This window comes from Phoca vitulina, unplaced genomic scaffold (genome assembly GCF_004348235.1).
Source record: "Phoca vitulina isolate PV1807 unplaced genomic scaffold, GSC_HSeal_1.0 scaffold4, whole genome shotgun sequence".
In the NCBI taxonomy this organism is placed as follows: domain Eukaryota; kingdom Metazoa; phylum Chordata; class Mammalia; order Carnivora; family Phocidae; genus Phoca; species Phoca vitulina.
In genome coordinates this window covers 15,236,498-15,250,457 of record NW_022589707.1, presented here as the reverse complement: position 1 = coordinate 15,250,457, position 13,960 = coordinate 15,236,498, and the positions used below count along the sequence as shown (strand labels likewise).

Genomic DNA, 13,960 nt, shown 5'->3' with positions numbered 1-13,960 from the left:
CTTTTTAACAAACCATTTTCTATGTTTTCGTTTGGGGATCTTTAAGCATTGTCTTAGAGCTTCTGTTTACCACGCTTGGGCACTCTCTGGCAACAGGGTTGCCATGAATAGTTGTCCAGTGTGTACACTGCACAAAAGCATTCTGCTGAGAGGATGAGGGACTATGTCTGCCCAGAAGGGGAAGGATGCACTTTTCCATTTCACATAAAGTCTCTCCTAGGCTAAAATTGTATTGTCCTCTGACAACACGAGCACTTTAAAAGCTCAGTAAAGGGGCGCTAGGATGGCTCAGTCGGTTGGGAGTCTGACTCTTGATTTCGGCTCAGATCATGATCTCGGGGTTGTGGGATGGAGCCTCACATCGGGCTCTATGCTCGGTGCAGAGTCTGCTTGTCCCTCTCCCTTTGCTCTTCCCCTGCCACTTGCGCGAGCTTTCTCTCTCTCTCTCTCTCAAATAAATAAATAAAATCTTTAAAAACATAATAAAATAGTAGGTGCATCACTTAGAATGCTTTTTACAGCCTCAGTGCTTTTTACAGTTAATAAGAGGGAAATGTATATTCTTTGATATTGTTTAGTCCAAAGGTGGGGCAACGGACTTGACAATATCCAGGGAAGGGTGTCTCCTTCTCAAGAGTGGAAAAACATTTTCTAAAAGCTTCCTTGCTGGCTTCCCTTCACTTCTTATTGGCCAAACTGGGTCAAATGCCTACCCCTAAATCAATCACTTGTAAAAGACAGTGGGATTCCTCAGTTGTCTTAAGCCAATCTTGGAACTTATCCCTGAGCTGGGGATGGGGTGACTTTCCTGAGGGGTGATACCTGCACCGAATCTTGGTTTGTTCAGCGAGGAAGAAGGGAGGGACACTGGACTCTACTCCATGTGGCTACAGCAGGCCTTCCTCTGTTTACATTCAGGCCTCTGGCCTGTGACCTTTCCTTGAATCTGGATGCCAGGCTGGTAGCTTCTTTCTCATGCTAATAGGGGTCTTGATGCTCTGCATACACCCCCAGTTTTCTGCTTAAAGGCCTTCATCTTTGCCCTTGCTTTGGACCAATGTGAAAGAAGCCCCCGTGGAAAGGCAACGCTGTGGCCTTCTGCTCCAGGTTCCATTCTAGCAAATTAGTCTTTACCAAGAGGCAATTTTCAGCTTCCTGAGGTGCTTTGGAGGGACCCAGGGAATTAGGCCTAGCCTCCACCTGAGACCCGAAGTCCTCTCCCATTGTGTTCTCAGCTTCCTGACAGTGCTGGCCCTAATTTTAGCTTGCAGCATTAATTAATCTTTCCCAGCCTTGCAAGAAAATAGATTACATGACTCTTGATCACCTTAGGTTGCTGGCTGGAGGCTTCAAGAGGCCCACTTGGTGGGGCTGTCCCCCCCCATCCCCCTTCCTCCAGTGGGCTTTTCTGGAAGGAATTCACAGAAGGCCTAAGAATTAGCTAACACCCCCCAACATGTGTAGTATGTGTGAAACAGAGTGAAACTTATAAGACAGCTTTGGATTTAGAAATACAAAAAGAAATATTGTTTTCATAATGCAAACTGAAGAAAGGCTCTACAAAACCTTTTTTCTTGCTGGGGGACAGATTTGAGAGCTCGAGAACACTGCAGGGCCCTAAGAGTTGAGGGAGAATATGAGGGATGGCTAAGAAACAGTTCCTGGTCTGAGGAAACTTATAGTCTCTCTGGGGAGACACACATTAAGGAGGAGTAAATGTGAGTTTGTGTTCAAGCACTGCCTAGTGTAATGAACACCCATTCCTTTCTGTGCCTAGTAAAATCCCGTCATTAAGACTCAGGTCAAATGTCACCTTCTTGGTAAAGTCTTCCCTGGAATCCACTTCTCATGCACGGCAGAGAAAACGCCCCACTCAGGTCTCCCGCAGTGAGGAATGCATCCCCAGCAAGTCTTTTGCTCATCTCATCCTGTCCTGGTGACGGCTTCTTGTAAGACCTGTTGGAGAACCGAAACGTTGGTTGGTTACTTCCGTCTTCTGCCTGAGATCATGGGCTCTCTGAGATCAGGGACAAGTCAGTGGGGACCTGAATTGTTGTGATGAGGCCACACTTCCCACAGGCTGCCCCCAGCCAGGGACTGGTGTTTCTGGGGGATGCAGGACTCCCCTGACTTGCAGCACTGGCTCAAAGATTTTGTGTCAGCCTGGCCGAAATGTTCTCAGAACGGCTCCTGTCTGCGCTTCTCCTGCCCAAACTCCTCTCCTCCCTGCTTTCCTCCTTTGAGGAGAGACAGGGCAGATACTTGAGAAAGAAGCCAGAGGAAGCTTCAGGGAGGAAGTGGGTCTTATCTGGGGCCTGGACATCAGGCAAGGCTGCTGGAGAGGAAAGAAACAGTCTTCATGGAGACCCTGTATCTGTTGAGGATGGTTTCAATGTTCTTTCGTCTTCTCAGAGCTAAGCTCAGGAGAGAGTGGGGGGTCAATAGAATGGGATCCCTCTGTCCTGGCATAGGAGGGTCGCCCAGGTAGGGGGTGGGATAGGGAGGCAGAGGGAACAGATGGAAACCAGAAAGGGCCACCTTGGCTGTTGTCAGTGTCCAAGCCTGAGGCCTTGACATAGAGCAGGGCCCCCAGATGGTGCTGGGTAGCCCCTGGGGGCCCCTGTGGATTAGGGCGGATTTGTGTGAGATGTTTCTGCAGTGAGATCAGCATCCAGAGCCAGAGTGAATTCCCCCTTGCGAGTTCCACTTTCTCCTGGACACTGTGCAGTCCCAACAGGGGTCTGGCCCTGGTTCCCACCACCATGCTTTCTACTCCAATGACATCTGGTTACAGTTCCCATCAAGGGCAGCCCTGATCCTGAGCCCCATAGCGGCGGGGGTGGGGGGAAACACTGGCGGGAGTCGGGTTCCTGCCCCAGCTGCTGCTGCTGTGGTCTGACTCCCACGAGGCCACTGAGGCCGGGAGGAGTGGGGCTGTACCCAAGAGGGGGATGTGCCTGGCACCGGGGAGGGGCAGCCCTGGACCGAGCCAGCAGGTGCAGGAGCGGGATGGGGGCGGAGCGTCCCAGCTGACTCTGCTGTAGAACGGAAGAGCTGGCACTTAGGAACGTGGGGGAAGGGGAGCCCTCACCTGAGGCTCCAGTTGGCGTGGCCGCTCCGGAGTCCACTGCCTGGTCAGCAAACAGGACTGAAGCCCAGGGGCAGGTACCCGGGGCTGTGGGCAAGCCGGCGCCCAGCTGGAAGGCCTTGGGCCCCAGCCGACCCTCAGGCTCAGGCAGGCACTTCACGGCCAAGGGCTTGAGGCCTGGCTTATCTCCCCAGGTGCCCTGTTCCCTGCCACTTTATCAGGGAGGGTGAGAAGGTGTCAGAGCTCGGGACTCCCGTCCTCCCTCCCCGTGGGACGGGGCCCAGGTGCAAGGGGGAGGACAACCCTGGAGCATGGCCAGAAGACCTCTGACCTGGGAGAGTTTAAAAGGCCCCAGGACCTTCTCTCAGCCTCAGTTGATGTTCCCAATTAGCTGCAGGATGAGGCGGGTGCTGATTTTCAGTGTGTTGCTGGGGGCTGTGCTTGGCAAAGAGGACTTTACGGGGTAAGAGGATGGCGAGAAGGGGGTGCTCACGCAGGAGAGAGGAGGACTCGGCCCCTGGCCAGCATCTGGAGGCGACAGACAGGCTGACTTGTGGGAAGACTCCAGAGAGGCGCAGACTAGTACACGCTGGGAGGCAGGCTGACCAGGGGCCATCCCAAGCCCCGGAGAAATCCAAGCTTGAAGGGGTTTTTAGGAGAGGAGGTGGGAGGAAGCCTGGCTGGCTTTGGAGAGAGAAATAGGGTCTAAACTGGGATGGGGATCTCAGTTGGGTCCAGAAGGTTCCAAGGAGCCTAGACCTCCCCTTGCTAAGACCCCTCATGATTCCTCCTGCTCAGCCAGAGGATAGAGGCCCAGCCTGGGGATTCCGGGCCTCTCCATGCCACTGTCCTCCCACCTGGGGAGCGTGAAACGCCAATCAGAGTTGCTCGGGCCCTTCACCTCCCCTCCCTCTCTGCCCAGGCACCAGGTGCTCCGAATCTCTGCAACCGATGAAGCCCAGGTACAGAAGGTGAAGGAGCTGCAGGACCTGGAGCACCTGAAGGTCTGAAGAAGTGGGGAGTCCTCCCCGAGGCTTAGGGTTCCTCTCAGGCTAGCCGGACCCACCCCAGGATGCCACCCTCCCCTGGGGCCACCTGGGGCCTGGGCCCTCTCTCCTCAGCCACCCAGAAAGGACCCAGGGGACTGATCCCTGTTAAGAAATGACTTAACCCCCACCTCCCCCAGTCCCAGAATCTTGCTGCCCTCGAGCATCTGAGCAAAGGGGGGGCCTCCTTTCCGGCACTGCTCTCTCTCCCCTTTGCTTTCTTGAAGCTCCTCCACAGTGCTTCCTGGGCCATTTCCCTGACCACAGGGGACTCTGTCCAATGGCCACGGTTTCCCCTTCGTCCCCTGCCCCTAACAGCCATGCCACAGCCACAGTGGTAGGGGACACTCTGGCCTAACACCCCCTCCCGGGCTGGCCCCTTCCCAGCTCGCGGGGACAGTGCCTGTTCTCGTCCTCCCCAGCTGGACTTCTGGCGGGGCCCTGCCCAGCCTGGCTCCCCCATCGACGTCCGAGTGCCCTCCCCCAGCACCCAGGCTGTCAAAATCTTCCTGGAGGCCCATGGCATCGGGTACACGACCATGATTGAGGATGTGCAGGCCCTGCTAGACGAGGAGCAGGAGCAGATGTTCGCCTTCCGGACCAGGGCCCGCTCCACGGACACCTTTAACTACGCCACCTACCACACCCTGGAGGAGGTGAGGGACCCCTGGGGTCACTCCGCGCAAGCACCAAGCTCTGCCTCAGGCTGGCAGAATGCGGCCGACCTGGGTGTGCGGGGCACCTGCCGTGTCTCCTGGCGGCCCGGGGGGGCGGGGGTCGTGGCTCCCCTGAATCTCAGCGCTTGCAGCCGGAGGGCGAATGGAGCTGCCCCGGGAGGCATCTGGGTGCCTGGCAGCCACTCCAGCCAGCCTCCCCTTCTCTCCCTTCTCAGATCTATGGCTTCATGGATATCCTGGTGGCTGAGCACCCGCAGCTCGTCAGCAAGCTCCAGATTGGCAACAGCTACGAAGGGCGTCCCATCTACGTGCTGAAGGTAACGGGCACCTGCGTGAGAACGTACCCGGCCTGTATGGGAGAACGGGCAGCCACCTGTGTGTGTCAGGCCTCGCGGGCGAGCCCAGGGTCGCAGAGAACACACCGTGACGTGAGCGCCCCATGCTGACACTGGGGAGGGACAGAATCTCTATGCTGGTCCGGCTGTATTCATACCTGTACACACACAATTCTTAACTTTTTAAGTGACCCGGGTATTTCCAATCAAGTGTCACATTGTGGGAAGTATCCCAGAGTCGGTGGAGTCCAGAGAAAATGTTTTATTTGTGACGGCCCACAGGGAACTGTGTATGGGCAGCAGAAGAGGGCAGGGCCCAGAGTTCTGGCTGAGGCCCGTTTGCCCCAAGACCGGTATGAAGGCTGGAGGCCACGTTCTTCTGGATTCCTGTCCAGACAACGCCCCCCCACCTCACCTGAGTGATGGCCCCACGAACGGAGCCTCAGCCTGACATACCTGGGGAGAAGAAGGCCTCTGGGCCGGGGTAGGCTCCCCTTCAAGGAGCCAAGACAGGATGCTAGCTGGATCTCCCTGTTCTTCTCTTCCAGTTCAGCACTGGGGGAAACAGCCGTCCTGCCATCTGGATTGACACCGGCATCCATTCCCGGGAGTGGGTCACCCAGGCCAGCGGGGTCTGGTTTGCAAAGAAGGTAAGCCTGGGGCGGGGAGCAGGGCTCTTGCCTGGTGGGGCTGGTGGTCAAGGCCCATGGGAGCCCCGGCCTCCCCCGTTCACCCAGAAGCAGTGATGCAGAGGGAGCAGGTGCTCACTGCCTCAGCATGGCGGGCGGCTGGCCTGACCCCCTCCGCCTGTCTGTCCCCTCATTCCCCACCAGATCACACAGGACTATGGCCAGGACTCCACGCTCACCGCCATTCTTGACTCCATGGACATCTTCCTGGAGATTGTCACTAACCCTGACGGTTTTGCCTTCACCCACAACAAGGTACAGGCCTTCTCCCATTCTTCAGAGGAAACAGGGTGGGCCTCTGGGCCTCTGAGCCCCACGAGCTACTCACCCCTAATCTCAACCCCCAGAAGTCAAGGGAGGGGCAAATAGACCTGTCTTCCTAGACCAGGGTTCTCATCCTTGGCATTCTTGACATTTGGGGCAGAGAATTCTTTTTTTGGGGGGGGCTGTCCTGTGCATGCAGAGTGTTTAGCAACATCCTGACCTAATACTCAGGAAATGCCAGGAGCAACCCCTCCCTTGAGAGAGCCAAAAATGTCTTCAGACATTGCCAAATGTCTGGGTATTGTCCCCGGGGGAGACCCACTGCCCTGGACCTTATTTCCTAGCTTTATGTTACTTTTATGGCAGGTACAGCGTGCTACCAGTCTAGTGTGTGTGGCGGGGGTGGGGGGTGGGGGGCTGTGGAGGCGCCTGGTGCCTTCATTCCCACCGGTGGAACCCTCTGGCCGAATGCCAGATACTGTTGCCTCCGTTCTCCTTCAACCAAGAGCCTCCTTTGCAGACCTTCCTGACAACCAGTTGAAAGTGGTTTCTGACCCCTGCTATGTCCAGCCCAGTGTTACAGATGGGGTGCTTCGTGTTGCTTAGGGCCGCTCACAGCCCACCCTGCTGTCTGTGGGCTCTGGACGCCAGCCCGGCATGGTGACAGACAAGTGTCTGATTCCTTCCCCAGAATCGCATGTGGCGCAAGACTCGGTCCCTCACGGAGGGCTCCTCCTGTGTTGGAGCGGACCCCAACCGGAACTGGGATGCTGGCTTTGGGAGTAAGGCCCAGTGTGACTTGGAAGCAGGGATGGGAAACCCAGAGTGGCTTCTTCCCTTCCTGCGTCCCGCTGCCCCCTCCCCTTTCCTGCCGCAGCGGCGAGGGCAGGGTGGGGGCCTGTCAGTGTCTCCTCGGGCTCTTAGCGAGGTTTTCTTGTGCCGTGTCTAGAAACAAATCTCCCCGCAATGGAATTAAGGTCTGAAATCTGTGTAGGGGTTTTCGAGGGTAACTTCGGCTCCTTCCCTCTGTGGTCCCTTCACTACAAGAATGGGTCTTGGGGATGCCTGGGTGGCTCAGTCGGTTAAGCATCTGCCTTTGGCTCGGGTCACGATCCCGGGGTCCTGGGAGCGAGCCCCGTGTAGGTCATATCGGGCTCCCTGCTCAGCGGGGAGCCTGCTTCTCCCTCTCCCCCTGCTGCTTCCCCTGCTTGCGCTTTCTCTCTCTCTCTGTCAAATAAATAAGATCTTAAAAAAAAAAAAGAATGGGTCTTGCTTGAGACCCTGCTGGGGCATGTCCATATCCATGTTGCCTACGCCTGGCTGGGGAGGGAGGCAGGACCCCCAGGTTATAAAAGGCCTTTGGCCTTTCCTTAATCCCAGGGTGGGGGTGAGCCCTCCTGCATTCCACCTCACCCCTGCTTCCATGCGAAGAACTCGAGGCCGTAGAAGCCACGCTGCCAACGATCCTTCTTCCTCCGCCACAGTGCCTGGAGCCAGCAACAACCCATGCACGGAGACTTACCGCGGCAAGTTTGCCAATTCCGAAGCGGAGGTCAAGTCCATCGTGGACTTTGTGAAGAACCACGGGAACATCAAGGCCTTCATCTCTATCCACAGCTACTCCCAGCTCCTCCTGTATCCCTATGGCTACAAAGCAGAGGTGGCCCCTGACCAGGCTGAGCTGGTATGTGCCCATCCCCCACTTGCCCTGCGGTGCCTAGCACCCCTTTCTCCCACGGAGCCCTGATGGCTTAGGAAGACCTGCAAGGCAGACTAGCCTCAATTTCTGCCTGGGAAACTGAGGCCCACACGGGTTGAGTCACTCCTGTCACGTGACAGAGCAAGGGGCAGGGCTAGACTTGGAGCTGGTACCACAAGCTCAGTTTGGAGCTGCAGTGTGACCAAAGGGCAGTGACCGAAGTGCCAGCCAGACATCCCGTGGGGCTAGAGGACCACGGGGTCGCTGAACTCCCGCTCTCTGCTGGGCTACTTCCCAGCTGGAAGTTGGGCTACACTGGCCCTGCTGTTCTGGGGGGCCTGCTGTTGCTGCCCATAACAGGTGGTTCCGCTCGGCATTTTCTCCAGGACCAGGTGGCCAAGTCTGCTGTGACAGCCCTCTCCTCTCTGTATGGGACCAAGTTCCGATATGGCAGCATCATCAAAACAATTTGTAAGTGGATGCATGGTCTCCGCAGCGGCCCCGGGAGGACGCTTAGCTGGTGTTTCCTGCCTGGGGTAGTGTCCCTCCTGGGGGAGGTGCCCAGGGGTGCCTTGGTCTGGGAGCATGGGCGAGGAGAACAGTTCTCGGCCGTGCCTCGGTGGGCAGCGGGGCCCTTTCCTGACATGAACTCTGCCTTCTTTGGTACCTTCAGACAAAACGTATCGGCTCCTCTGAGAACTTTTGTCCCCTTGTCTTAGGTTAAGTCCGGCTTTATGCAGGTGGTGGAGGGTTCTGCTGGCATTTCTGTATGACCAAGAAATTCAACTTAAAAAAATACTCCTCCTCTGATGCCTTTCACTTAGAGAATAGATCCTCTCTATCCCCAGCTTACTTGTACCTGCAATGCCGCTGGGAGGAGCACTGCTACCTCAAGACAGAATTCAGTCAGCAAATGTTTGCTAAGCACCTACTATGCATCAGGCCTTGTCTTCTGTGCTTGGGAAACAGTGGGGAATAAGCAAAGATCAGGAACCGTACATTCTAGTCGGGGAGAGTGACGATAAACATGAATAAATGATACAGTATGTTAGGTGATGAAAATTAGGGAGGAAAAAAAAAACTAGAACAGGGTAAATGGAATCAGGGATACTGGGCATGGAAGTTGAGGAGGTGGGTAGAAGGGTAGGCCTCAGTGAGTTGGTGCTATTTGGGCAAGTATTAAAGGAAAATGAGCAAGGGAGCCAAGAGGCTATCTGTCTGGGGAAGAGCCTTCTGGGCAGAGGAACCTTCTAGAACAAAGGCCCTACCATGTGATCTGGACTGGCGTGTTGGGGAAATGGCAAAACAACATGGAGCCCCACGTGACGGCAGCCGGGCGGGAGAGTGCACAGGGTCATAGGGGACTAGTGGGGTGGGGGCAGACACCATAGGGCCCTGAGGAACGCAACAGGTCTGCCGGCTGACAAGAGGCAGGGGACAGGGTCAGAGGTGGGAGGTCTGCACACCCCTCACGTACCTCGTGCCCAGAGTGCCAGGTGTTAGTAGGTGAGTGGGCCACAGTCTTAGCTACGGCTGGCCTTGCTTTTGGATTCCGGGCCTGGTTTGGAAGTGGTTTCAAACTGCATCAAAGTTTTCTGCTTCATTCAATGTTGTCAAATTACATTCTGATACGCAGCCGCCTCCCGCACCCAGGCCCAATTCAAAAGCAACTTGTTATCCACTGTTAACTGCAAATCTGGGCCAAGTTTCTTCCAAAAAGACAGCCAAGGGGCTTTTACTTTGCCTCCGGCCCTTTGCACTTTCTCCTGCAGACCAGAGCCCCAGGGGACAAATCCTGGTTACTCAAGTGGGTAACTCTGGTATATTTGGAGGTTTGACCAAAGCAGCTGTTGGAGGCAGGCGGTTTTCAGTGGGGCTTTCGCAATTGCGAGAACGTTCTTGCATCCCCCTTTGATAGGAGAACCACGGCTGGTCCCTCTCTCTGGGCCTCTTGAGCTGGGACCTTTTGGGGGAGCTTCCTGGGAGGAAGCCAGACTGCTTGGTCAACAGCGGGCCCTTAGCAGGCGCGGCCTCCCCTGAACCCTGCATGAGGCTCGGGGTTTCGGACCATCGGCCCGGTCCACATTAATGTGTCAAGAGTGATTGACCTTTGCTCTCTGGCATCTGCTCCCACCCCAGACCAAGCCAGTGGAAACACCATTGACTGGAGCTACAGCCAAGGCATCAAGTACTCCTTCACCTTCGAGCTCCGGGACACGGGGCGCTATGGCTTCCTGCTGCCGGCCTCCCAGATCGTCCCCACGGCCCGTGAGACATGGCTGGCGCTTCGCGCCATCATGCAGCACACCCTCAATCACCCCTACTGAACTGGCCCTTCGGCGCCCTCCTCTTCCTCCTCTCTGGCCCCACCCAGGCAACCGAATAAAGTCTGAGTGTCCATGGAACAGAATCTGGGGGCTGGCACGGACGAGTGCGTCTGCCTTTGCAAGCCGGGGCAGAAGTGGTTTAGTTCCTGCAGGCCTCCCTGGGAATGTGTGGGTGGCTGGACTAGATGACCCCTAAATTCCCCTGCATTCCAAGGTCCTCTGAAGTTGGATCCAAGTGGCGTCGGTCTTAATCAGAGCAGCCGGCGCTCAGCTCGTCAGTGCGGTGGCTCGTTCACACCTGAGTGGCTGGCGGCCGCCGCAGCTGCTAACCAAATGCCGGACACCCTGCGGGGTGACGAGTTCAGCCTGCGCCGTGGTCGAGCTAGCTGGGGCCGTTTATCTACAGAGGCAGTAACTCTGAGCACGGCCTAGGCTAATCCTGGTGGCCGCTGTGGTCCCAAATAGACATTGCAGCCAGGCAGAGCAAATTTAATTAAGTCGGGAGAAAACAACCGGGTTCAATGAAAAATTTACTGGAGATAAAGAACAAACACCAATCCCAGGAAATTTTATTTTATTTTATTTAAAATATTTTATTTATTTATTTGACAGAGAGGTAGAGAGAGAACACAAGTAGGCAGAGAAGCAGGCAGAGGGAGAGGGAGAAGCAGGCTTCCCGCAGAGCAGGGAGCCCTATGCGGGGCTCGATCCCAGGACCCCGGGATCATGACCTGAGCCGAAGGCAGCCGCTTAACCGACTGAGCCACCCAGGCGCCCCCCCAGGACATTTTATTAACTGTAGTACATCACGAAGACTTTGCTTTTAGGGACAGAAGTGGCCTTATTTTCATATGCCACATCCTTTCTAGCATCCTTCGACACATGGTCTCCACTTCCTCTCCTGTTTTCCCCACCACCACTCCCTTACCATTTGCAAAATTTCTCAAATATCAGGCTCTCCCTCTGATACTCTCCAGAGCTCCTAAAACTCACCGGCTTTCCTCCTGCGGCTCGGCGGTTCTGATGGCTGTGACATGGCGCGGAGCGCTAGCCCCACGAGACGCTGGGCAGCTCAGCTTTTTTCTTTTTTTTTAAAGATTTTATTTATTTATTTGACAGAGACACAGCGAGAGAGGGAACACAAGCAGGGGGAGTGGGAGAGGGAGAAGCAGGCCTCCCGCTGAGCAGGGAGCCCGACGCGGGGCTCGATCCCAGGACTCTGGGATCATGACCTGAGCCGAAGGCAGACGCTTAACAACTGAGCCACCCAGGCGCCTCTCATCTTTTTTTCAAAGCAAGAATCTACCCGGTGTTTCTTCCAAATCTCTTCAGATGCAAATGTGGAGCAAATGTGGGGGTTATTCTCACAGCAGTCACTGGAAGGGAGAGAGGGTGGATTGGTAGCTCCCCAAAGAGGGAAGTTGGGGGGAAAAGATGGCAGCTTTCCCTGTGTGAGCCAGGCGAGGTGTTGCAGCACCTCCAGCTCCAAGGACGTAAAAGTCTTATCTTTTCCACAGGTCAAATGCTCTATTTTTGTTTGTTTTGCTACCAAACATTCCAGAGAACAAAAAGTACATTCCAGAAAACAAAAAGTATGAGGCAGACTATACATACAGTATATATAAACTTACATATATGTAGGTTTATGAGGCAAGGTAAAATGGTGTTTCAGTCTTTTCTTTTTTTACGATTTTATTTATTTGAGAGAGACAGCGAGAGCACGGGCACACACGCGCGCGCGACTGCAGGGAAGAGCGGAGGAAGAGGGAGAAGCAGACTGAGCGCAGAGCCCGATGCGGGGCTCGATCCCAGGACTCTGAGATCATGACCTGAGCCGAAGGCAGCGGTTTAACTGACTGAGCCACCCAGGCGCCCTAGTATTTCAGTCTTTACAGAAAAATGACCTAAAGATTTTATAACACTTCCTTCAAGTTATCTTTTGGGAAACACTTCCATTCAATCTGTGTAGATAAGCTGAAACCCATTTTGATGGCTCAGTTTGGACAAGTAAAAAGCTGATCTTATTGTTTTATTTTATTTTATTAAGTTTGCAAGGACACTATATCTTACAAAATCAGATTCCTTAGACTTCAAGGATAGAATTGCTCAATTTAAAATAATTGTGCTTCCGGATAGCAGGCACCACTTTGTTTGGCATTCAATCTCCAAAACCACTAACAGTAGTTGACGTATAGATGCCCAATAAATATGCTGAGCGAATGTTCTCTACTTTTGCTAACGAACGAACTCATGAATTTTGTAATCTGTACAGTGTAGGCTTGTGAGTTATTTTGAATTCCCTGAGTTGTAGTTTAGAAAGTGAGGCTCTGAGCAATAAGAGTCTTAAGACACCTGGCAAGATAAGGAACGAACCCCAGAATGAAAATTCCATGAGGGCAGAGATTGCATTGTTTTTTCAACACGTAATCCCTATTGGTTGGCCAAAGACATGGCACATGGTAGGCACTTAGTAAATACTTGTTAAATGGAGACATGGAACTTGTTAATACTATTTTTTTTTTTTTTTTGTATTTCCAAGTGTAGGACGGGGTTTCCGTCTTATTGGCAGATACATATTTTTACAAATCTGTGGGTAAAAATTTTACTTTATAGATAAAAATATAAAGCAAAAAGGGAAATGATAATTTTAGAAAATAGTGCAGCATATATGAAAAAGTATTTTTTTTTTTTAAAGATTTTATTTATTTATTTGACAGAGAGAGACACAGCGAGAGAGGGAACACAAGCAGGGGGAGTGGGAGAGGGAGAAGCAGGCTCCCCGCAGAGCAGGGAGCCCGATGCGGGGCTCGATCCCAGGACCCTGGGATCATGACCTGAGCCAAAGGCAGTTGCTTAACCGACTGAGCCACCCAGGCGCCCTATATGAAAAAGTATTAAAAACCTTGAGGGGAAAGAGTTCTTATAAGTAAAAGGGGTTAAATAAAAAGGACTACCATTTCCAAAGAAAAATAAGCAATTCCCAAAAGAAGAAACAGAAAAAGCTAATAAATGTATGAGAGATACTGATCCTCTGAGTGATTTTTTTGTACATTAAAGAAAAGCAAAGGAATCATTTTTCTCCCATCAGATTGACAAAGGAAAAAAAGACTGACAACTCAGTGTTATCAAGGGTATGAAGAAATAAGACCTGTCATATACTACTGGTGTGAAGATAGATTTATGCCACCTTCCCGGGGGCGGCAGCGGGGAGGGGGGGTGCAATATAAATCAAAATTTCAAATGTATTGTTGCTTTAACCCAGAAAGTGCACTTGGAGAAATTTATTTTATAAAAATATTCAGACAAGTTCAAAGATATGTATGTACAAGGCTGTAATCATACAAAATTAAATAAAAAGGAAAAGAACTACCTAGCTACCAGTATTGATACCCATATGACATGTTTAAACAACGGACTATCTCGAGGCCAGTGCAGACCGTGTTGACATGGGGAAATGGGTCACAAAATACTAAGTGAAAGAGGCCAGCCACATAATGAAAATGTTCTAAAACAGGATTGTGGTAATGGTTGCACAACTCTGTAAATTTTGCTGAGCATCACTGAACTGTACACTTAAAAATGCGGATTTTAGAGTATGGAATTTATACTTCCATACAGTTGTTTAAAAAAATAAGAAGTTGGTTACAAATTAGTATGTCGAGTATGAATCTCATTTTTGTTTGAAACACACATACACATACTATGCCAGGAAGGATATATTCCCCAGTAATAATCGAGGTCCCCCTGGGTGGCGGTGGTGGTGGTTTTCCCTCTTTTCTGAATTTCTTGCAATAAGCTTGTAGAATCAGGAAAGAACACAACTATTTCAAACACA

General features: G+C 52.9%; 1 protein-coding gene across 1 annotated transcript; it reads left to right on the top strand.

The window, feature by feature from the left end:
• Positions 1–3,486: 3,486 nt before the first annotated feature.
• CPA1 (carboxypeptidase A1) lies at positions 3,487–10,125 on the top strand. The gene is made up of 10 exons (XM_032401169.1): positions 3,487–3,551; positions 4,011–4,092; positions 4,557–4,790; positions 5,027–5,128; positions 5,695–5,796; positions 5,980–6,090; positions 6,791–6,881; positions 7,584–7,783; positions 8,185–8,269; positions 9,938–10,125. The coding sequence occupies exons 1-10, from the start codon at positions 3,487–3,489 to the stop codon at positions 10,123–10,125; spliced, it is 1,260 nt and encodes a 419-aa protein (XP_032257060.1).
• Positions 10,126–13,960: the final 3,835 nt, after the last annotated feature.